The 25,756-nt window shown below is 48.1% G+C and overlaps 1 protein-coding gene across 2 annotated transcripts in view; it reads left to right on the forward strand.

Moving 5' to 3' along the window:
- The window catches only part of usp2a (ubiquitin specific peptidase 2a), a 164,314-nt gene that overhangs the window by 128,069 nt on the left and 10,489 nt on the right, over positions 1-25,756 (forward strand). For both annotated transcript variants that reach the window (XM_084332347.1, XM_084332348.1), the window contains 3 exons: positions 12,979-13,096; positions 14,294-14,405; positions 15,212-15,322. In XM_084332347.1, the coding sequence (XP_084188473.1) occupies positions 12,979-13,096; positions 14,294-14,405; positions 15,212-15,322 (341 nt within the window). The remainder of the gene's footprint in view (positions 1-12,978; positions 13,097-14,293; positions 14,406-15,211; positions 15,323-25,756) is intronic.

The following is a 25,756-nucleotide window of genomic DNA, read 5'->3' on the forward strand; positions in this document are numbered from 1 at the left end:
CCCCAAAAGAAGCGACGGAGCGGTATCTATTGAACACAGAGCGGCGCCTAGCCAGAGACCCCGCTCAAGAGACTGTGTACCGCGCTGAGATTAACAAGCTAATCACAGCGGGACACATAAAGAAAATTGACATTAAAGAGGCCGATCAGACGACCGAATCATGGTACGTACCGCACCACAAAGTCCACCACAACGGCAAGGATCGTATTGTGTTCAACTGCAGCTACCAGATCGGATCACAAAATCTGAATAAAGAGCTCTTGCCCGGCCCAACACTCGGCCCCTCTCTACTAGGCGTGTTACTACATTTCCGCCAAGACAAGGTGGCCATCAGCGGCGACATCAAAGGGATGTTCCTGCAGGTGAGACTAGTGGAGGAGGACAAGCCCCTGCTGCGGTTCCTATGGAGAGAGAGGATCGGGGATGAGCAACCAGCCATCTATCAATGGGAAGTCCTCCCTTTCGGAACCACATGCAGCCCATGCTGTGCTACGTTTGCACTGCAAAAACACGTCGCAGAGGACCCAGCAGCTGATGAAGAGGTCCGACAAAGTGTAGGAAATAGTTTCTACGTGGACAACTGTCTGCAAAGCGTCTCGACGCCAGAAGAAGCCGAGGCCCTTCTACTCAAGCTCCGCACCTCCCTGATCAAAGGTGGCTTTGATCTCAGGCAGTGGGCCAGCAGCGACCCGCAAGTATTGCGCAGCCTCTCCCCCGAGGACAAGGCAGCAAGCAGCGAGACCTGGATGGCGACCATCCCAGGAGAAGCCCAAGAAATGACATTAGGACTAGTCTGGCGCTTCAAAACAGACTCGCTCCATTATAAACACACACCCCTGACCAAGGAGCAGGGAAGGTCGACTGCACTACCGACCACCAGACGGAGTGTATACAGAACACTCGCCAGACAATATGACCCGTTGGGATGTATTCTACCTTACACCACCAGGGCAAAGATGATTGTAAGAGCGTTATGGGACAAGGACCAGGGCTGGGACGACCCCATACCCGAACACCTTGCATCCACATGGAGAGAGTGGGAGACGGAACTCAGCTCACTCCCAGGTGTCAACATACGCCGCAGCTACTTCCCACCCACAGTGAGGTCGGAGACGTGCCAGATGGACCTGCACGTCTTCAGCGACGCCTCCGAAGTAGCCTACGGTTCGGTGGCCTACTTGCGTGCCCGAGAGGAGGGAGGAGAAATACATACTGCTTTCATCCTGGCTCGCTCAAGAATAGCCCCACGAAAGCAACAATCTATCCCGCGTCTAGAGCTCTGCGCAGCCCTAGCAGGAGCGCAACTCGCCACGTTAATCCAACGTGAACTCACCATTCCGGTGCAAAGAACAATCTTGTGGTCAGACTCCACGACAGTACTCACATGGATCCGGTCTGATTCGTGCAGATACAAGGTCTTCGTGGGAGTCAGAGTCACAGAGATTCAAGATTTAACAGAAGTAGCAAGCTGGAGGTATGTGGACACAAAACACAACCCAGCTGACGTCATCACCCGGGGAATGTCCCTGGATGACCTCACCCGTCACAACCTATACAGTGACGGGCCAGAGTTCCTCAAGCTCCCGGAAGAAGAGTGGCCTACACCCACCCCACGGGAAGCGAGTAAAGAGGAGGCCGAAAACAAGAAATCTATGTTCTGTGGATTGAACACACTTGTCTCCACAGACCCCGACATAGACGATTGCCTCACCCTAGAGAGTGCGCAGCTAAAGACATTCCTGTGGCACCACCCAGAGGTTCAGCTCACTACTGACATTACAGCAGCTGACTACGAAGAAGCAGAACTTCTTCTACTACAACGAGCCCAGAGAGACTCGTTCCCCGATGAGCTAGACTGTCCCATCAGACAGCAGACTGCTCCACCTAGCCCCCGAGAGCGACGCCCATGGTCTCATCAGAGTGGGTGGTCGTCTGCGGAGAGCTACCCGATAGTCTTAAACAGCCGACACAAGGTCACAGAGCTGATCATAAAGAAATACGATGAGGATGTGCATCACGCCGGGGCAGAGAGAGTCTTCGCGGAGATCAGACGTCGTTATTGGATACTGCAAGGGAGAGAAGCAGTGCGGCGCTTCCAGCGAACCTGTCTAGACTGTCGTAAGTGGCGAGCGCAGCCCAGTATACCCCGGATGGCTGACCTACCTCCCTGTCGCCTCCGACTCGGCGACGAGCCTTTTCACTCCACCGGTATGGACTGTTTCGGCCCGCTGTATATAAAGAAAGGAAGAGGAACCGAGAAGCGGTGGGGTATTGTATTCAAATGCATGACCACCCGAGCGATGCATATAGAACTCCTTCCAACCATGAGCACAGACTCATTCCTTATGGCCTTCCGAAGATTCACATCGCGGAAAGGCAAACCGTCTATATTATTGTCTGATCACGGGACAAACTTCAAAGGCGGAGAAAGAGAGCTGAGAGAGAGCTTCCAAGCTATGGGCCCAGAACTTAAGACCCACCTCGCTCCATCCCAGATTGACTTCCAGTTTAATCCCCCGAACGCACCTCACTTCGGTGGAACTTGGGAACGAGAAGTACGTTCAATAAAGACAGCCCTGTACGCCGTGCTTGGGGCCCAGACCGTGGCGGAAGAAGTCCTAATGACAGTCCTCACGGAGATCGAGGGAGTATTGAACTCAAAGCCCCTCGGTTACGTCTCAAGTGATGTAGCAGATGTCGACCCAGTCACCCCCAACACACTCTTGATGGTGCGGCTGGACCCCGCGCTACCACAGACAATGTACAGGCCTGAAGAAGCGAACGGCCGAAGAATGTGGAGGTACAGTCAAGTATTGGCTGACAAGTTTTGGAACAGCTTCCTACTCCACTATCTACCGTGTCTACAGACCCGCCAGAAATGGGTGAAAGAGAGAGACAATTTGACAGAAGGAACAGTCGTCATGATTATCGACCAGTCACTACCCCGAGCTATGTGGCCGGCTGGCCGCGTAAGCAAAGTGATCACCGGTGCCGACGGAAAGGTCCGAGCAGCCGAAGTGCTCGTCCAAGGACGGATCTACACCCGACCCGTGGCGAGGCTAATAGAACTGCCAAGGCTCCCCGATACTATCGATGACGACCATGACCCCATGACTTTGTGAACTGCCCGACCCCTCACAACAGACATTGAGTAGTGGACAGTGCGGTTAATCTGTCTCTGCTTAGCTAATTAGGTGGGACTAATTAGGAGGCGGCTGTTACAAAGGATCAGATTAAACCGAATATATATATTTATTGATTGATATATATTGCATAGTATTTGTATATCGTTTGATATCCCTTGTATATTCCTTGTACATATACACGGAATATCCCTTTAGCCTATTACAGACCATAATATTTCATTCTCCTATTGGACAGCGGTCCACAGGCGCCGGGGCCGTGCCTCCAGAGTCAGGTTCAAAGCCACCGTCAAGACATGTCTGTACATGCCCGGCCTTGCCCAGGGATACGAGACAGAAATGAGGTTGGCACTAGATTGTTCGCCGTGCATATAAATATGGCGCAGGTGAATACAGAAGTAGAGTTACCCAATAAGTTGAAGCCTCACCCACGATACTCCGTGCGGTGAAGTATGGCCTGTTTGGCCCCAAAATAGAGCATTGAGACCGCGTGCGAATTAATAACTGAATTGTCAGAGTTTGGCGCTATACCGTCGAGTGCGACATATTTCTATTAAGTCAGTAATAGTCTATTTGTGTATAGTGTATCGTGCGGCTAAAGTTCTACAGTGACCAGCATCACCAACGCTTCCTCGTATCAGCTAGAGTGCTTATCCAGGCTGGGCTGCTTTCATGGCGCTTTCACCCGAGGAGACCTAGACGAGAACCGTGTGGACATGTACACTGGATTAATCTACCCGACGACTACATAGCCCTTTGCGGCTGGATTATATTTGTTTTGGTCCTGTGATTTATGGAGCGGAGAATCGCCGACGCCTACACGTGTTGGATTTACCCTGTGAGGAGACCAGTCGAGTCTGTGCCTCAGAGAGCCTGAGGCCGGCTAGCTTTCTTCACTGTGGAGCTACAGTCTACGGAGAACAGCTGTATTCGTCTGTGGATCAAGAGACTATTGCACCGTCTCCTGTACTTGGAGTCTCCTTAGTCATCGTTGACCAGACTCTCTACTACCGACAGATCCTCTACCCCTGCTGGCTTACAACCGGGGGGACCCTTCCAGTATCTCCTGCTATATATTACTAGTGTACCATAGATATAATTCCCTAAGATTCAGGTTGTATAATTACCTCCTGCGTAACCAGAGAATGGACATTCATTATTGATTTGCCTACGCACATTCCTTTGCCTTATAAGCGCATCCAAAGTAAAATACAGAGAAGTATATTATGTACCTTTTGCTGCAATAAATACTTGATTACACCTTTGTGTGGAACCGATTCATTGTGGGAAGTGTTCATCATATTTATATATCATGTACTGTATGGCCAGTAATTAAAGTACATAAAGCGGTAGTGGTTTAATGATACCATACTTATCAATACAGTCAGGGAATTGTACCCCTCAGTTACAATTAGAGTTAGTGTTAGTGTTAGTGTTAGTGACTGTACGTGTTAGTGTTAGTGTTAGTGTTAGTTAGTGTTAGTGTTAGAGTTAGTGTTAGTGTTAGTGACTGTACGTGTTAGGGTTAGTGTTAGTGTTAGTGACTGTACGTTAGTGTTAGTGTTAGTGACTGTACATTAGTGTTAGTGTTAGTCACTGTATGTTAGTGTTAGTGTTAGTGACTGTACATGTTAGTGTTAGTGTTAGAGTTAGAGTTAGAGTTAGTGTTAGTGTTAGTGTTAGAGTTAGAGTTAGTGTTAGTGTTAGAGTTAGAGTTAGTGTTAGTGTTAGAGTTAGAGTTAGTGTTAGTGTTAGTGTTAGTGTTAGAGTTAGTGTTAGAGTTAGAGTTAGAGTTAGTGTTAGTGTTAGTGTTAGTGTTAGTGTTAGAGTTAGAGTTAGTGTTAGAGTTAGAGTTAGAGTTAGTGTTAGTGTTAGAGTTAGTGTTAGTGTTAGTGTTAGAGTTAGAGTTAGTGTTAGTGTTAGTGTTAGTGTTAGTGTTAGTGTTAGAGTTAGTGTTAGAGTTAGAGTTAGAGTTAGAGTTAGTGTTAGAGTTAGAGTTAGAGTTAGAGTTAGTGTAACTGAGGGGTACAATTCCCTGACTGTATTGAATAAGTATGGTATCATTAAACCACTACTGCGTTATGTACATTACTACTGGCCATACAGTACACAGGTATATGAGATGAACACACCCACAATAACACGGCTTCACAAGAAATACTGTTTAGAAGAATATTTATTAGCAGCACGAAGATTATCTTACATTACTTATCAAGATTGAGAGTTGCGCTTGTAAGGCGAAGAATGTGCATGAATAGGTCAAGAGCGTAAGTCCATGAGCATATTACGCAGGAGATAATTAATACCACCTGTATCATAAGAATTATATATGGTACACTAGTAGATTAGCTGGAGATACTAAAGGGGTCCCTCCGGTTGTAAGCCAGCAGGGGAGAGGATTTGTCGGTAGCAGAAAGTCTGGGTCAACGAGGAATAAGGAGACTCCAGGTACAGGAGACAGTGCAATAATCCCTTGATCCGTAGACGAACAACAGCTATTCTACGGTATGCAGTGCCGCATGGAGGAAAGCTAGCCAGGCTCTATTTCGGGGCAAAACGGGCCCACTTCACAGCACGTTGTATCGTGGTGTGAGGCTTCAACTTATTGGGGTAACTAACTGCTGTATCCACCTGCGACGTATTTATACGTAAGGTGAACAATCTAGTACCAGCCTTATTTCTGTCTCGTATTCTTGCGCAGAACCGGGCATGTCCAGACATGTCTTAGCGGTGACTTTGAACTAGACATTGGGGGGTATGGCAGTGGCGCCTAGGGGATCGCTTCCAATAGGAGAACGAATATTATGGTCTGTCCTGTACCAGGTAAAGGGATATTCCGTGTATATGTACAAAGAATATACAAGGGATATCAGACGATATACAAATACTATACAATATATCTCAAGTAATACATATATATAGGCCTGCCACGATAACACATTTTGCTGGGCGATTAATTGCCCCCGAAAATATCGCGATAAGCGATATTATTGCGACCGGTTAGAGAATTTTTTTGAGAAATTTATTTCCCAAAACTTTTATTTTGAAGCCCACCGCTCCGTCTTTTCCGGTTTAAGACTTTTATTTTGAAGCCCACCGACCGGACCGGAAGTATTGTTGTGATTATCCTAGCCGACAACTTGTCTCGTCCGGTTGTGTTTTTTAGTTTTAACGTTAGCTACTAACGTTAGATGCAGCTACTACAGGCAATCAACGATGAGGAGGAAGCGTCAAAGCAGTATATAATAGAATAGCTGTGGTGCGTAGGCACTGCAGCACGACTCGAAAACGACCCGTTATAATAAATTAATTCATGTTTAACTTGTCCCCGTCTCCAGTGCTTTGACTAGCCCCACCCGTTCATTGTAAACAATGATGCATGTAATTGTATTAACGTTATTCTGTGTTATTCTAACGTTACACTACAAATAACGCTACTTGGTTAAAAGGAGCAACACTATTGAGAAATGTATTAAGCTATATGTGGCGTTGCTACTGCCCCACGGAGCTCCCGTGCTGTGCTCTGTAGTAACGCCAGCGGCCAACCCACACGGAGAGAGACTGCAAGGGGCACTGGTTCCGCCTCATTAAAACAAACGCGCAAATAGCAATTAATCGCGCCGTCAAAATCATTGCATTAATTTTAATTATCGCGGCAATTAATCGATTTATTGCTTATCGCGGCAGGCCTACATATATATATTCGGTTTAATCTGACCCTTTGTAACAGCCGCCTCCTAATTAGTCTGCACCTAATTAGATAAGCAGAGACAGATTAAGCGCACTGTCCACTACTCAATGTCCGTTGTGAGGAGTCGGGCAATTCACAAAGTCAGTGGGTCATGGTCGTCATTAGGAGAGTCAGGGAGCCTTGGCAACTCTATCAGCCTCGCCACGGGTCGGGTGTATGTCCGCCCCTGGACGAGCACTTCTGCCGCTCTGACCTTTCCGTCGGCACCAGTGATCACTTTGCTTACGCGGCCGGCCGGCCACGCGGCTCGGGGTAGTGACTGGTCTATGATCACGACGACTGTGTCCACTTTTAAGTTGTCCTCGTCCTTGACCCGCTTCTGACGGGCTGGAAGGGATGGTAGGGGGGTTAGGAGGAAGCGGGCCTGAGACTGCTTTGATCTGTGCTTGGTTGCGCCTCCACCTCCTCCGTCTGTTTCTCTTGTTTGCTCTGTACCCCGTCTGAGGAGGGGCCGGTTCCGGCCGCCCCATCAAGGAGTCGCTTGGGGTGCTGGGTTCGAGGTCAGCTACGTCTGGAGCGCAGCTGAGGGGGGTGGAGTTCCGAACTCCCTCTTGTGCCCACGGTTCTCTCACAGGCCTCTCGCTTAATGTCAATAGCCTCTCAACGGGCTGTACGAGGGAGTGGCCGGTGTCGCTCGCCTTTGTGTGTAGGCAGCGTGTAGACGTGGGTTGACTGTCAAGTCCGTAGAGGGGGCCCTGGAGCGTCCACCCCAGTCGGGTCTGAACCGCGACTGGGCATCCTTTGGGTCCGATGTGGGCCGCCTCAATTGGGAGAATGAGGTCCGCGTGGTCAGAGCCGATGAGCAGGGTCGGTGTGGCGCCGTCGATAAGCGGTATAGGTAGTTGACGTAGGTGCACATACTTCGCCATCAGCTGTGGGATGGGGTAGGTGTACTGTGATAGGCCTATGTCGTGGCTGGTGAAGACGTTGGTAATACTATACTGCTTCTCGGGCTGGTCCACCGCTGCTATCTTGAAGGAGACCTTTTCACCCTTTATGGTCTTCTGGTCTCTTCTGATGGTGCGTATTGTCATGGTACCTTTGGCACCCCGCAGGCCCAACTGGGCTGCGGCGGAAGCGAGGAGGAGAGTCTTTTCAGACCCATCGTCCAGGACGGCGTAAGTGTCCAGGACCTTGTCCTCGTAGCTCAGGAGCACTCTGACCACTTTGATGAGCACTCAGGGGGTCCCGCTATGCTGGTCAATGTGGAGCACTCATGTTGGTCGGTTGCTTTGGATCTTCTGGAGTGGTGCCGACTCGCGGTCGTCCGAGTAGCACCGTGACTCCCAGTGTCTGCTGTAGCAGTCGGTACACCAGGGAGCGGTCTGGTGGATCTTTGGTACTGGTGCCACCGCCTCGGCCTGGTACATTACCGTGACAGGCCCACTTTGTTGTCCTGGCGGACGCCTGTTGATGTCATGCAGGACCTCCAAGTGGGCGCCGCCGCACCTGCTGCACTTCTTCTTCAAGCGGCACTCAGCTGCCATATGGCTGCGCGCGCAGCGGAAGCAGCGGCGGTGGTCTTTGATCCACTGACTCACCTCGTCCGTGGTCAGCTTCCCGAAAGTGTCGCATTGATACAGCCGATGTTCCCCTTCACAGTACTGGCATTCAATCTTCCACTCCTCTTTCGTCGAGGGGGTGTTGTGGTTCTTGTGCTGCGGTACTGATTCGGCTTGGTGCATAACGGTCACCGACCGGCGGTTATCATTTGATCCCCGAGGTCCTGGTCTTGGGCTTGGTCCACTCCATACGAACGTGTCCAGTCGTAGGCTGCTGACCTCCCTGGCGAGGAAATCAGATAAGTCTAGGAGGGATGCCTCTGGGCCGTTGGGGTCACGGTGGTCTCTCTGCCGCCGAAAACGCTCTTGTCGGGCGGGAGGGAGCTTCTCTAATATCCTTTCTACATTAGAGTTAGCGTACAGTTCGTATATCCCTTTTTCCTTTTGGGACCCCAGCATCCCTACCAGGGACTGTACCTTGATAGAGAGGTCATCTAATGCTCTGTTGTCTCTGGCTGGGGGGAGACGGTCGATGTCTCTTATCTCTTGTATCACGTAGTCCCATATGCGTCCATAACGTTGGTCGAGGGCTACTAGAGCCGCGGTGTATGGGGTACTTGAGTTGGAATATGCCAGCGCTATATTATGCGCTCTGGGCACCTTCAGGTGCTTGAGGAGGATAGCATATTTGTACGTCTCGTCTGGGACGTCGGACAGCATAGTCTCTAAGCACATCCGTAGCTCCGTGTACTGTGCTCTGTCCTCGCATGTAAAATCCGGGAACGTCGGTGTGACAAGGTACGATGCCATGGATGGCTGACACATCGGTGAGCGTTGGGGGAGAGGCCTCCTGGGCGAGTCTCCCCGTACGTGTCATCGTGGGCTGGTACTTGGTGGGTACCGAAGCCCGGGTACCCAGGTGCTGTTCCTCGGGGCTGGCGGTGCGTCAAACTCACCCGTGAGTTGAGTCGGGGGTTTGTAGCGCAGTGACTCGGGGCTGACGTCTGGGCTGTACTGGGCCTCCTGGTCCAGAGTACGTTGCTGCTGGTCGGGGCTGTACTGGGCCTCCTGGTCCAGAGTACGTTGCTGCTGGTCGGCTTGACATTCCTCCTCTTCCTCTTCCTTTTCCTCTGCTAGGTCCTGGAGTCTTCTGTTCAGTCTCTCGGCGACGTAGGCCGGTTCTTCCCGGTTGCTGGGTCTCGTATGGACCGGCCGGGGAGGGGGTTCGGAGACGTGGACAGGATCCTCCTGTTGGCGGGGTCCCGGGTCGCTTGGTCGGGTAGGGGAATGTGTCCTAGACCCTTGTCGTGATGATCTCCGGGAGCTCCGTGCGGAGAGAGGGGGTGTCGCCATGGCAATCAATTTGTCTATCATCTGCGCCTGCAGCCGGTCGCGCTCTGCCTCGCGCTGGGCATGGGCGGCGTCGCGCACTGCTTCGCGCTGGGCATTGGCGGCGTCGCGCTGTGCATTGGCGCTGGCATGGGCGGCGTCGCGCTGTGCATTGGCGGCGGCGCACTGTGCATCGGCGCGGCTTCTTTCAATGTTCTCTTCCGTCTGAAGGCGTCTGGTCTCCAGTCTTATGCGGTCGTCTTCACTCCTTTGTTGCGCCTGGAAGCGCTCTCGCTCGGTTGCAGAATTTTCGCGTTCACTGAGGGCTTGCGCTTGGAGTTGCGCGTGAAGGCGCTCTCGTTGGTCTGCAGCTTGTTCGCGCTCGCTCGTCTGTTGCGCTTGAAGTCGATCGCGTTCGGTGGAGGCTGCCAGGGTGGCGATGAATGCCTGCGCCAGCATCTTGTCCGCTTCGCTGGGGGAAGACACCGGCGGAGGTGATCGGCTTCTGGCAGTGCTCGTTGGAGATCCGTTCTCCTGTCGCGCTCCGAGGAGGTCCATCTCCTGGGTGTGCGTCTCTTCTGGTAGTGGGTCGGGTTCCGTCCCTGGAGGGCTTTCTTTATCCTGGAGCTCTCCGGGGACTACCTCGTTGACGTTGGCGGGGGGTAAAGTCATGTCAGGTCCCTCCTGGTCCCCCCCGTGAGCTTGGTCAGTTACGTTAGAACCCACTAGGGTCTCTACTGGCGGGGTCGCCTGGTCGGTAGGGTTTGACATACTTTTACTATCCGCTTTTTCCGCGTTTAACATCTGTATAAAGCTAGGTAGTAGACTGGCAGCGTAGTCCTCTAGGTAACGAGGTGGCTGCCATCTGCGCTCCGGGCGATCTAGCTTAGGAGAACCGTTTGTGGAGTGTTCATCATTGGCCATGTTAATATTAATATTATATTAATATTACGCTAATTACCCTCCGGCTCGAAGGACCAATTGTAACTGAGGGGTACAATTCCCTGACTGTATTGAATAAGTATGGTATCATTAAACCACTACTGCGTTATGTACATTACTACTGGCCATACAGTACACAGGTATATGAGATGAACACACCCACAATAACACGGCTTCACAAGAAATACTGTTTAGAAGAATATTTATTAGCAGCACGAAGATTATCTTACATTACTTATCAAGATTGAGAGTTGCGCTTGTAAGGCGAAGAATGTGCATGAATAGGTCAAGAGCGTAAGTCCATGAGCATATTACGCAGGAGATAATTAATACCACCTGTATCATAAGAATTATATATGGTACACTAGTAGATTAGCTGGAGATACTAAAGGGGTCCCTCCGGTTGTAAGCCAGCAGGGGAGAGGATTTGTCGGTAGCAAAAAGTCTGGGTCAACGAGGAATAAGGAGACTCCAGGTACAGGAGACAGTGCAATAATCCCTTGATCCGTAGACGAACAACAGCTATTCTCCGGTATGCAGTGCCGCATGGAGGAAAGCTAGCCAGCCTCAGAGTACTAGAGGCGGGCTCGACGGTGCTCCTCACAGGGTAAATCCCACACAACAGTGGGTGTAGACGATTCTCCGCTCCAACAGCTACAGGACCAAAGCAAATATAATCCAGCCGAAAAGGGCTCTGTAGTCGTCGGGTAGGTTATCCAGTGTACATATCCACACGGTTCTCGTCTAGGGCTCCTCGGATGACGGCACCAGGTTAAGCCGCCCAGCCTGGATAAGCACACTAGCTCGGTACGATGAAACGTTGGTAATGCTGGTCACTGTAGAACGGTAGCCGCACGATACACTATACATAATAGACTATTACTTAATAATAGAATAGGTCGAACTCGACTATACAGCGTCAAACTCTGACACTTCAGCTATCAATTCGCACGCGGTCTCAAGGCTCTATTTCGGGGCAAAACGGGCCCACTTCACAGCACGTTGTATCGTGGTGTGAGGCTTCAACTTATTGGGGTAACTAACTGCTGTATCCACCTGCGACGTATTTATACGTAAGGTGAACAATCTAGTACCAGCCTTATTTCTGTCTCGTATTCTTGCGCAGAACCGGGCATGTCCAGACATGTCTTAGCGGTGACTTTGAACTAGACATTGGGGGGTATGGCAGTGGCGCCTAGGGGATCGCTTCCAATAGGAGAACGAATATTATGGTCTGTCCTGTACCAGGTAAAGGGATATTCCGTGTATATGTACAAAGAATATACAAGGGATATCAGACGATATACAAATACTATACAATATATCTCAAGTAATACATATATATATATTCGGTTTAATCTGACCCTTTGTAACAGTTAGTGTTAGTGTTAGAGTTAGAGTTAGTGTTAGTGTTAGTGTTAGTGACTGTACGTGTTAGTGTTAGTGTTAGTGTTAGTGTTAGAGTTAGAGTTAGTGTTAGTGTTAGAGTTAGTGTTAGTGTTAGTGTTAGTGTTAGTGACTGTACGTGTTAGTGTTAGTGACTGTACGTGTTAGTGTTAGTGACTGTACGTGTTAGTGTTAGTGTTAGTGACTGTACGTGTTAGTGTTAGTGTTAGTGTTAGTGTTAGTGACTGTACGTGTTAGTGTTAGTGTTAGTGACTGTACGTGTTAGTGTTAGGGGGGTTAGGGGACAGCAGGGTAGTGGGAGTACAGGAGTGTTTGCCAGGCAACAGGCAGAGAGGCTGATCCTAAAATAAAGTGTGTGTGTGTGTGTGTGTTGTGTGTGGTGTGTGTGGTGTGTGTGGTGTATGTGTGTGTGTGTGTGTGTGTACAGTAACCTAATCACAGAGAGCTCTGGCTGCTCTGGACTATGGACCAGGGAGGACTCTCTCTATTCTGTCTCTCTCTCTCTCTCTCTCTCTCTCTGGTCTCATCTTACCAACCGGCACGTGTCACATGTGATGGTAGCGCGGCCTGGTCTTCCAAGGCGTGTGTGTGTGTGTGTGTGTGTGTGTGTGTGTGTGTGTGTGTGTGTGTGTGTGTGTGTGTGTGTGTGTGTGTGTGTGTGTGTGTGTGTGTGTGTGTGTGTGTGTGTGTGTGTGTGTGTGTGTGTGTGTGTGTGTGTGTGTGTGTGTGTGTGTGTGTGTGTGTGTGTGTGTGTGTGGGGGGGTTCAAGTACTAGTTCTATTTTTATAACTACAATCTCGACAACACATGGTTTTATGAATGATCAAATGTCATGATGATATACAGTACACCGTTACACAGAGCCTGATCCACAGATCAGACAGATGTGTGTTTGTCTCCACAGTGTTTCATGAACAGTATCCTGCAGTGTCTGAGCAACTCCCAGAGCCTGAGAGACTACTGCCTGCACAACGCTCACCGCAGAGACCTCAACAGCCGCAGCAACACCGCCCTCATGGAAGGTGAGACACGCCCACTCTGAAGCTCCACCCCATCACGCCTAACCTAGAGTCTGAAGCTCCGCCCCCTCACACCTAACCTAGAGTCTGAAGCTCCGCCCCCTCACACCTAACCTAGAGTCTGAAGCTCCTCCCCCTCACACCTAACCTAGAGTGAAGCTCCGCCCCTCACACCTAACCTAGAGTCTGAAGCTCCGCCCCCTCACAACCTAACCTAGAGTCTGAAGCTCCGCCCCCTAACCCGTGTGTGTTGTTTTGTTGTCTAACCTGTGTGTGTTGTTTTGTTGTCTAACCTGTGTGTGTTGTTTTGTTGTCTAACCTGTGTGTGTTGTTTTGTTGTCTAACCTGTGTGTGTTGTTCTGTTGTCTAACCTGTGTGTGTTGTTTTGTTGTCTAACCTGTGTGTGTTGTTTTGTTATCTAACCTGTGTGTGTTGTTTTGTTGTCTAACCTGTGTGTTGTTTTGTTGTCTAACCTGTGTGTGTGTTGTTTTGTTGTCTAACCTGTGTGTTGTTTTGTTATCTAACCTGTGTGTGTTGTTTTGTTGTCTAACCTGTGTGTTGTTTTGTTGTCTAACCTGTGTGTTGTTTTGTTGTCTAACCTGTGTGTGTTGTTTTGTTGTCTAACCTGTGTGTTGTTTTGTTTAACCTGTGTGTGTTGTTTTGTTGTCTAACCTGTGTGTTGTTTTGTTATCTAACCTGTGTGTGTTGTTTTGTTGTCTAATCTGTGTGTTGTTTTGTTGTCTAACCTGTGTGTGTTGTTCTGTTGTCTAATCTGTGTGTGTTGTTTTCCTGTCTAACCTGTGTGTGTTGTTTTGTTGTCTAATCTGTGTGTTGTTTTGTTGTCTAACCTGTGTGTGTTGTTTTGTTGTCTAACCTGTGTGTGTTGTTCTGTTGTCTAACCTGTGTGTGTTGTTCTGTTGTCTAACCTGTGTGTGTTGTTCTGTTGTCTAACCTGTGTGTGTTGTTTTGTTGTCTAACCTGTGTGTGTTGTTCTGTTGTCTAACCTGTGTTTGTTGTTTTGTTGTCTAACCTGTGTGTGTTGTTTTGTTGTCTAACCTGTGTGTGTTGTTTTGTTGTCTAACCTGTGTGTTGTTTTGTTGTCTAACCTGTGTGTGTTGTTTTGTTGTCTAACCTGTGTGTGTTGTCTAACCTGTGTGTGTTGTCTAACCCTAACCCTGTTGTCTTGACCCTTGACCCCAGAGTTCGCCAAGCTGCTCCAGGCCATGTGGACGTCCCCCAGCAGCGAGGCGGTCAGCCCCTCAGAGTTCAAAACTCAGATCCAGAGATTCGCTCCCAGATTTGTGGGATACAAGTAAGCTTTGATGCCCATCACCACGGCATCACCACGGCATGTCATGGGTCCATCTCCTCATTTGCTATGGGCATCTTCTTTGGCATCTGGCCTTTCCACGAGCGTGAGAAGTAGGCTAGTTGAAGTCTGAGATAAACGTCAATGTGAGAAAAGGAAGAAGGAAAAGTGCGGATAAACCTCATGTTTCTGTAAAACCTTTGGGTCATGGATTGTCAATCTGTCATATTGCTAATGATGAACAAGAGGTTTGTGTCATGTTAAGGGTTAACTCTGTAATCTTGCTTCATGTTAAGGGTTAACGCTGTAATCCTGCTTCATGTTAAGGGTTAACTCTGTAATCCTGCTTCATGTTAAGGGTTAACGCTGTAATCCTGCTTCATGTTAAGGGTTAACTCTGTAATCCTGCTTCATGTTAAGGGTTAACGCTGTAATCTTGCTTCATGTTAAGGGTTAACGCTGTAATCCTGCTTCATGTTAAGGGTTAACTCTGTAATCCTGCTTCATGTTAAGGGTTAACGCTGTAATCCTGCTTCATGTTAACACATTCTGCACCAGACCCGAGATATCCTGGGTTAACTCGCCATGTGTTGGGCGCCAGACCAGAGATTTCTCTGGTTTGGGTCCTTTATTCCTTTATTCTATATTTTTATTCATTATTCATCCACGGACCTCTGTGTTACCAGAGGGAATGAGTCTGAGGTCACCAAAGTGCAATACAGGCCGCATCCCCCTAGACGGCGGTATCGGGCACCCTTTGTAACCTTGTGTGTGTGTGTGTGTGTGTGTGTGTGTGTGTGTCCTTGTAGCCAACAAGACGCCCAGGAGTTCCTGCGCTTCCTGCTGGACGGTCTGCATAACGAGGTCAACAGGGTCACCGCCCGGCCCAGGGGTGCCACGGAGGACTTCGACCACCTGCCGTAAGTAGTGTGTGTGCCCTGCCACTGTTCCACTGTCACATGGTGCTCATGGAGCTTCATGGCGGCACAGAGAGACAGAGAGACTCAGAAGGAGCTTCTATCCCCAGGCCATCAGGCTGCTCAACAACAATAACACTGTGTAACAACCATCAGATGCACTCACAGCACACACATCCACACGCACACACTCACTTTAAACAAACAACACACTGCAGCACCCACTCTCCACACTTTAGTACACCTAAACACACTTTATATTTATCGGTAAAGAATTTGCACTACAACCCATACCTCAGTACACCTTACTGTAAATTGTACCTAAATTGTACCTCATCCCACTTCTGCTTTGCACTGTATAGTATATTGTATATTAGTATATTGTATAGTATATTGTATTGTAACTCAGTTACTTCTACTCTGCAATGTACATTGTATATATGTATATACTGAACACTTTTGTCTACGTACTTGACTTCTATTTTATACTTGCTATACTTATTTTATACTTATCTATTTTTGTCTAGCACAGTCTCTGGAGCGTAACAGAAAGAAGCATTTTGTATAAAAGTATTCTGTACTTCTGTATGACAACTAATAAAGAAACTTGAACTAGAGGTCTCTTTTCATCAGGATGAAATCAGTCTAAAGTAATCAATACAAACTGTTAGAGGTGTTGCTTCATCAGGATGAAATCAGTCTAAAGTAATCAATACAAACTGTTAGAGGTGTTGCTTCATCAGGATGAAATCAGTCTAAAGTAATGAATACAAACTGTTAGAGGTGTTGCTTCATCAGGATGAAATCAGTCTAAAGTAATGAATACAAACTGTTAGAGGTGTTGCTTCATCAGGATGAAATCAGTCTAAAGTAATCAATACAAACTGTTAGAGGTGTTGCTTCATCAGGATGAAATCAGTCTAAAGTAATCAATACAAACTGTTAGAGGTGTTGCTTCATCAGGATGAAATCAGTCTAAAGTAATCAATACAAACTGTTAGAGGTGTTGCTTCATCAGGATGAAATCAGTCTAAAGTAATCAATACAAACTGTTAGAGGAGTTGTTCCAGCGGATGATTGGCAGTCCTGGAGCCTCTGGAGTCTGGGGTGGTCATCTGACGCGCGTAAAAAGACGCTCGCCTGACATATCGTCATGTAACTCGAGAACCGAGGCACGGATTTGGTCGAGTGAGGTGGCGTTCGAACGGCAACAAATAGATCTTTCAAGATTCAAGATTGTTTATTGTCATGTGCACAGTTAAACAGACAGTTTGCCATACAATGAAAATCTTACTTTGCTAGTCCGCCCTTCACACAAAATCACACAATACTTAACTAAAACATATTTAAATACAAGCGAGTGCTAGAAAATAAGATAAAGATAGAAAAATATAATATATACAAGGCACAGTGAGTAACATTGGGTTAGGGTTAGGGTTAGGCACGTTCCTACATGGAGGTGACAGTGGGTCACCGGGCGCTTTCACACCGGCAGGACTCCGGTTCTCCAGCTCCGTTCTGGAGCCTCTGAACCTTGGTGCTCTCTGGCGAACCAGCCCGCGTTTACACCTATTTAAGCAGAACCAACGTTCCACCGTCTCCGTTACTCAGGCCGAGGTAAACACAACCATATGGACATGACTGGGAGAATGTATATATAAATCCGCTTCGGAGGTTTGGCATTTCACCATGCTGATCTACTCAACAGGTAGCGATCTCAATATTAGATTCGATTCAAATGTATTGTCATTATACAGCACGAGTACAATACACTATCCAACCAGAGTGGATAAATTAATTAACGTTAAATCAAATAAAAAACGTGTGTAACCGAGAGATTTGAACTTGGGACCATATGATCCACAGGCAGCCACACTAATCAGTTGAGCTAAACGGTCCGATGTTAACTGTGGCCGACTAATCCATAGTTTACACTTGTCAAGAGCCAATTGCGCTTGGCGTCCAGTATTGGCATTAATAAATCAGATGTCGTGCTAATATGTCATGTTCTACAGTAGGACTTACTACTATAATACCCATTAAAACAAGTCATTCGAATAATAGAAGCCTACTTTGCTGGAACGATTCATTTCAAACGTATACAGTTTGTGTGTGTGCGTGTGTGTGCGTGTGTGTGCACTCGCGCGCTGAGGCTCGCTAAGCCTTTCTCCATGCATATTTATTTGTGGAGCATTTCTTTATCCACTCTGGTTGGATGGTGTGTTGTACTTGTGCTGTATCATAACAATACATTTGAATCTAATCTCGTTTTGAGATCAGTCACAAATCGCTTCCTGTTGAATGGATCGATTGCAATGCAGACCCTCTACTTTCCCCCATTTACGCTTGTCTTCACAGCCTAGAATATGACACGCCCACTGATGATGTCACGGTTTGCAAGGAAAAAACAACTATTTTTGGGTTCCAGCTGAGCACAGATTTTTCACGTTCCGAAGCAATTATTCCTGGTGTGAACGCGCCGGCAGGTTCGAGATTCCAGCACGGAGCCCGGCCGGTGTGAAAGGCCTAACAGTGGGTCACAGCAGCAGTTAAAAAGTGTCTTTAGTGATTCATAGTTCGGGGGAAGGGTGACAGTGAGGTCACAGCAGCAGTCAGGTCAGAGTGTCTGCCTGGCACAAAAGCGGGTATATTATATGTTCGAACGGTATATTATATATTCGGCGAACAATGCAGCCCAGAGCCGCTATACCAGGGGTGGCCAACCAGTCAGAGACTAAGAGCCACAAAAATGACTGTGGTACCACAAAGAGCCACACCATATACCAGCGTTTCTCAACCTTTTTTTTCAGTCACGGCACCCTTCATGTGTTTATAGGTCTCACCCTCTGGCCTCTGAAGTTGCTAATGTCTTTTTTATTTGGGCCTCACAGGGTTAAAAGTACCCTGTGAGACCCACGGTTGCAAAATTACAAAATCACTTTTAGCCATTTAAAAAAATAATATTTATTAAAAAAAATTAAGCACATGTATAGTCAATTGGTCCTGTTGTTCAGCCTCACAATGCTATTTGATAGTAAATGTGTTTATATGTCCCACCCTCTGGCCTCTGAAGTTGCTAATGTCTTTTTAATTTGGGCCTCACAGGGTTAACCTCTTAAGCCCGAGATATACAGCAAAAGTGTATATTTTCAGCATTACGTTTGTTTACCAATTATTTTAACTGTTATTAGTGAAATATAAGATTATAGAAATCTCAGGGCATTGAGTCGGAAACCGGCGCATATTGACGGGAGGAAGTGGCACAGCCAAAAGTGAGTGTAGTCTTTTGAAGGAAGAGACTCGGGCTTTCGAATTTCGAAAAACTACCCTACCCAGCTCACACCAGCCCCTGTCAATCATCTGACTTCTGGATTAACTTTTTTATTTCTCTTATTTTTTGGGATTATCTCCCACAAACCTGAACGTTATTGCCATAAAACAGAACGCAGTTAGTTTATCTACCTTTCTGTGAACGTCTTGCAAAAAACGGTGTTGCAATACGATGAAAAATGGTGGAGAAATGTACATTATAAATAAGATGGTAGAATTCAGTACTGTATCTACAAAACCTTCTGTTTAATCATCTTCCCTTTATTCATTTGCTTAGATTTTTCAGGTCTGGTCAATTTTAGCATGGTGTTATTCACAGTCAAAGATATATATATATTTTTTAATAGAATTGATATTCTCCTTTGGTTCATTACAATTTACTCAAGCCTAGTAACAGACACACTATTTCTGACACTGATCCATATATGTCCCTAGATTCAGATACCAAGAACATGCAAATGGACTATTTAAAAAAGTTTGTAAATGTTTATTCTACGTCCTTATGGAATGAGTGAGTAAAGTAAAGTAAAAAGTAAAAAAAAATAAAATATATATAATTTAAAAAAAAAAAAATGTATGGATGGAAGAGCCGCACATTGACGGGCAAAGAGCCGCGGGTTGGCCACCCCTGCGCTAGATGCTCGCAAAGTGCAGTGACTTGCTGCAAGTGCACGTGAGCATGTATACCTCCCGGTGCACGTTATGTGGTTAACCTCTTTAGCTCGAGCGGCCCGGTGGTGGACCGCAAATTACATCATGCCATAAATCTATCTCTACAGACTGTATGAATTAATTTCGCGTTTTTATTTTTATTTTTTAAATCTTTTTTCCCCTTCTTTTTGTCGTTTTTCTCCCCTCCCAATGTTAGTCGTTATGCCAATTCCCAATCCACTTCCTGGTCGTTGCGCACTCTACCCCCTACCGTCGGTCTGGGAGGGCGGAGACTATCACATGCTTCCTCCGACAGCCCACCGCTTCTTTTCACCTGGCAGCGCGGACTCTCACTGGGAGAGTGTAGCGTGTGGAAGGTCACACTACCTCCCTCCAGATCCTTCCCTCGCTGTGCAGGCGCCCCGACCGAACTGTAGGAGTCACTGTTTACAACAACCCGGACCCACCCACCGGCTTCCCTCCCGCGGACTCTGCCAATTGAGCCAGTATGACGGCCGGCCAAGCCGGAGGCAATGCTGACAGCCGGATTCGATACCAGTGTCTCTCGCGTTGGTGACGAGCGCTTAGTCCGCTGTGCCACCCAGCCGCCCTGCATTATGATTTTTTTTTAAATGTAGCCAAGAGTAAAGACCCTAACCCTGTCAAAACAGCAGTCATAGTGTATATTTTTGTTTACCAATAGGTTAAAGTTATTAGTGAAATATGAGTTTTGGAAATCTAGTTGGAAACAGGCGAATATAGACGCTAGGAAATGCGCACCACTATTTTGTTTGTAGTAGGGATGCTCGATATTGGCTTTTTTACCGATACCGATATACCGATATTGTCCAACTCTTAATTTCCAATATCAACCGATATCAACCGATACCGATATATGCAGGGTTTCCCCCCCAAAAACTGAATACTTTCAGGTAATTAACATTACATATGTCTTGTTGTGGAATTAAGCTAACATTATGCATACTTTTGACAATAAATAAAATCAGAATTTGTTCTTACTTGCTTGCCTGGGTAAATAAAGGTTATAGAAATGTAAAAAAAATAAAAAAATCTTTAAATTTTTTTTAAAACCGATACCGATATTGGCCGATACTATCAGACATCCCTAGTTTGTAGTCATGTGAGGAGAGGAGACCCAGGGCTTTCGATGGGCTTTGGAATTTAGAAAAACGACACTACTCAGCTCAAGCCAGCTCCTGTCAATCATCTGAATTGTGGATTCACTTTTTCATTGATTTAATTTTTTGGGATTATCTCCCACAAACCTGAACGTTATTGGCATAAATTAGAACGCAGTTAGTTTCTCTACCTTTCTGTGAACGTCTAGCAAAAAACGGTGTTGCAATCAGATGAAAAATGGCAGAGAAATGTACATAATAAAAGAGTAACTGTACCTACAGTAGATTTCATTCACGGATTTGCTGCACGCCTGGTGATACTAAATCCAGATTGAACTCTGCCATTGGAAAGAGGAGATTTGGCCCGATCCATAGATGTGCGACTTGGCCACAATAAGGTCATTTATAGGCCTGATATTCTATTATTCTATAATCATATTTCAAATTGCATCTGTCCGGGTGGCAGAATTCAGTACTGTATCTACAAAACCTTCTGTTTAATCATCTTCCCTTAATTTCTTTAGATCTTTTGTACATGTGATCTCAAGAAGATGCTGAACGAGCTCAGTGGCAGTTTTTCATGTCTGGCCATTTTTAATTATGTATTTTTTTGGTAGATTTTTATTTGTTTGTACTACCGGGCAGTCCGGTAGAGAGAGAGAGAGGAAGAACGGGAGACAGAGCGGGGGGAAGACATTCGGCAAAGGACGCCGGGTCCGGGAATCGAACCCGGGTCGGCCGCTTCACGACGCAGCGTGTTACATGGTCGCCACTTGGGTGCCCGATGTCTGGTCATTTTTAGCATGGTGTTATTCACCGTCAAAGATGAAAAGAAAAATCCTAATTTATATTCTCCTTTGTTTCATCACAATTTACTCAAGCCTAGTAACAGACACGATATGTCTGATACTGGGAATACATTCCCTGAGATCGATAGATGTCCCTACCAAGAACATGCAAACGGACCTTGTAGAAGTGGAGCAATCTTCCATTTACTTAGATATGTATTTTTAGGCGGATTTTCAGAAAATAGGGCTCCGGGCTCAAGAGGTTAAAGTTGCAATACCAGAGAGATGAGACTCTTAGTGATGCTGTCATCAAGAGACACATCCTGGGGCTGCTCCATAGACAGAGAGGGAAACAACTCATAGGACACTATGGCAGTAGATCTTACTGGCATATGGGTACATTTTCTGATTCAGAGCTGTAAGCCCAACATTTCAATAACACTCAAACAGAAATGATATGAGCCCACAAATTCGGTCACTAATTCATTGTCAATAGACCAACTCCAAAAAGTGACACTTGATGACATCACAGATTCAGGTCTTGACACTACAGCGTGGGGAGACAGTTGTTTATACATACTGACATAACGTAAGGTTATTCTATAACCCTAGTTATATGAGTATAGTGAGCGCTCTGCTCTATTGGAACTATCCCTTTATCCACTCTAATAATGAATCATTTTCTCCACATGCACACACCCATCCGCCTGGCCACACCCACATCCGCTCCTCTATATAAGCGAGGTCGTGGCCACACCATCAGCTCCTTCCCAAGTATTTCACCACCGAAGACCACGGGGTCCTCAGTGAGTCAGAGCAGAGCGCTCGCTATACTCATATAACTAGGGTTATAGAATAACCTTACGTTATATATCGTATAGCTTACGCTCTGCTCTATTGGAACACAGGAGCTGAGCAGAGCGGAAGCTCGACAGATGTACCCGCTGAGGCCCCCCACAACCATCAGAACCGGGGAGGACCCGAGCCCCATGGACCCCCCTAGAGGAGGACGGGAGGGAATCGGATCCGACTGTGCGAAGAGGGTTCAGCACCTCAAAACGCACAGGCTGAGCAGACCGTGGGACTTACCTTCACACAGAAGGACCCGCGACCACTCAGGCGTGCATCCCACATGCCACCAGGGAATGGACGGGAAGCAAACACCCCCGTCACAGCCCCCAACATCACGGGGTCAAAGGTCAGGAACCCAACCCCGTGGCAAGGCCGTAGCAGCGGAGCGAGGAGGAGGACCCAGCCCCAGGAACAGCCTGAGGGCCAGGACCCCCCGAAAAAGGGGGCCCGGTGAGGTCAACGATGCCGTAGCATCGGGACCCCACTAGACGGTCACTGGTGACACCACCCCACACATCGCCAGCGTATCAGACAGGGCCCAATCCAAGAGCAGGCCCTTCCCCCCCTACGGCACGCCGCCCTGAAGCACTCCACAAGAGGCTACACCCCCACAACACTGTGGGGCCAGTCGGCGTGCCGGGGAGACAACTCCCAAAGAGGTTGATCCCTCAATCCAGGCAACAGGCCCCAAGAGCATAACTCGACCTGTGCCCGGAGCACTGCGGACTAGACAGGCGCCTAAGGGGTCTACTGTGAGAACAGCACCCCGGTGGAAGGGCGTTCGGTATGCTGTGCACCATGTCGCAACCTCCACAAACCCGACCCCTCCAGTGAGGTCGAGGTTCAAGAGAAGGCTGACACGATTGGCAGACGTCATGAAAGGTGCGGGGGCACACTCGCAGGCAGACGGGGTCAAGCCCGGCCTCAACCCGAGAGTCGACTCTGCTACCAACACATCGGGGAACCAACCACCCCCCTATGTTTAGTTTAACAGGAGGCAGTTGTTCCTTTAACCCACCAAGAAAAACTCATAAACATAACTGCATGTATACACAGGCTATACAGGCAGTACAAGTGTTTCAGTTTTCAAAGGGTTAACCCAGGCCAACAGGTCGATGAGAACAAGTTCGGACCTGGGCCCGGTGGACCGGGACCTACACAGGGATGCCAGAGGGGTTCAATAGAAAAGGCTCCTCGACAGCCCCCTCCCATCCCTGCCCAGCAGGGGGAGGGAGGGGTGAAAACGAATGGAGAAGGACCAGGCCCCTTAACACAGCGCAAGGTACAACACAATATGGACCAAGCACATCACTGTGAAGGGTAACTCGTAGTGGCATACATATGACACACACATCCATGATATCAATCCCCGCGACACCCGGGCCGACCTGGCATTTTCCCCCCGGAAAAGCACAAAGTCCTTCGGGGTACCAGAACAGCAGATCTGCGCCCCGGCGGACAACGGGTTAACTGACCTGGTCCGGCGCGACCAGAACCAGTCCTGTGTCCCATCCCCAGTCCTAAGAGGGGTAGGTACGCGTGCCGATCCAAACATCACAGAGGGCGCCACCAAGATGGTCAGTACGTGAATGTACCGCACCTGGTGGCCCACCCCACGGGCGTGAGACCCTTCCGCCAATGCTTTGATCTACTCCGTCATCTCCCCCCGGAGATGAACGCGAGTCGTCGAGTCTAACCTAGTACACTGGCGCTCGGTAGAGATAAAAAATCTCCTTCCCAGTCGCTCGCATAAAAAACGCCGTTTCTATGAATGGGCAACCAAGGCGCGCCAGCCCATGACGTGGTTCCACACCGAAAGCACCCAGGGCCAGCGCCATGTACACGTCGAGACCCAAAAAACACATCAATGGTAATTCTAATAAGAAAACCAGACAACGTTCCCTCCATGCCGTCTGGGACTAGCGGCAGGAAGCCGGCCAAACAAGACACAGATATGGGTCCCATATGAGGCGTCTGAGGGAAAAAACCCTGTCAACACCGCTCTGTATACAAGAGGGAAGACAGGGAATACCCCAGAGAGACCTTCCACGTGAGTAACAATTGAAAAGATATATGTAAACATTGAGCCACGTGGCCAAAAGCAGTTATCAGTTCACCCCCTATGACCCCACACCCCGGATACGATGAAAATAACAAGCAGCGCATGACACCAGTTGTCTAGCATGCTACATGAAAAAGCGTATATATACCTCTAGGATAAAGCTTATCAGTTGCACGCCAGCCACAGACGATAAACTTGTTTGTGTAAAAAAACGGGTTTTTATACACGGCTTTAGGCTCATGTGCGAACTCGCCACCCGCATTTTTATACCTTTACCAAGTAAAGAAAAAAACAACAGACGTTAAAGAGAGGGTCCAAAGACCTCAGTACAAAGCTACATATGTGATTACTTCTGTAGGCTAACACTCAACCTAGTTGTGGACTCGATGCCACGTTTCCCAAACGTAACAGAATGCACACAACCCCCTCAAATAAAAAAGGCAAAGTTCACTCCCACTACTGCAAGAAAAACGCTGTCTTTTATGATGAGAGAAGACAAGTCTTTTGAGCGAGTGCTAGCCACAGGCCTTGCTAAGCACACATATATATAGCGACCAGAAAACAATTTTCAAAGAAAACTGCCCCACTCCCTAAGCAAGCACACAACCCCACAGCTAGGTGAGGGTTATACATCGTATCCCCAATATATAGTGAATAAACACACGTTTTGTAACAAAAAACAGTCTCTCACCAGGAGGGACTTTTTATTTAATAACAAAATTATATGTTGGGGGGGGGGGGGTAAACAGGGGAGTCCCTGGACCAAACCCACCACCCGCGTGACTGGCACGTAGGCGGGGGTAAGGCCAATGATGCAGGATATTACCTGTCCCTGTGCCATGTAAGCCTCCATTGCTGGGAAGAATGGGCAGACAACGCCCGTCTCTCTCACAGGACGACGTTGCCAGAGATGACCTATCATGTCATCAGGAACAGGTGCCGTCAGTGGCTGCGGCAACGCCACGCCATTAGCGGCTGCGCCGCCATGAGCTCGGGGAACAAGGCTAGCAACTTCCCTTGCAAACCTTCCTCCACGTCACTCGCGTCCCTCACGTACGGGAGGCTGCCTCGGCTGCCAACGTCCGACGTGGCAGATAATAGCTGGGCATCTCGTCTCGGGGTTGGAGGTTCTAACCCAGTCCCGGAGTACAAGGAACCCCAAGGAGACGCAGCACCCCCTGCCACTCCCCGAGGGGGAGAGTGATACGTCTCCACTGGGGCTTCGAACAAGAGAACTCCCGCCCTCTCCATGTAATCCTCAGTTTCCATCGGAAATGGAAAAGAGGCAAGAGAACTCCCGCTCGGCTCCAGCACAACACTAAAACCAGGCCGTTCACCCCTGCTGCTCGCCGCCTTACGACGAGAGCGAGCCGAGGCGAAGAGTCTGTGACGCAAATCCTCTGCCACCAGAGGTGCTGTCGGCCTATCGGAACCCGGCCATCTCATAGGAGCCAGAGACACCCCACGACGCACGGCGGACGCTGCAATAGTGAAGCGCTGGTGGAGGGTAACGTTGTGAGCGTCTAGACCCTCCGACGGCGAAGACATTATCTCTTAGTTTTTTCGTAAATTTGCGAGAGAGAAAAAACAAAGATACAATGTCAACGTAGCTCCT

Source organism: Notolepis coatsorum (assembly GCF_963971535.1).
Source record: "Notolepis coatsorum genome assembly, chromosome: 1".
In the NCBI taxonomy this organism is placed as follows: domain Eukaryota; kingdom Metazoa; phylum Chordata; class Actinopteri; order Aulopiformes; family Paralepididae; genus Notolepis; species Notolepis coatsorum.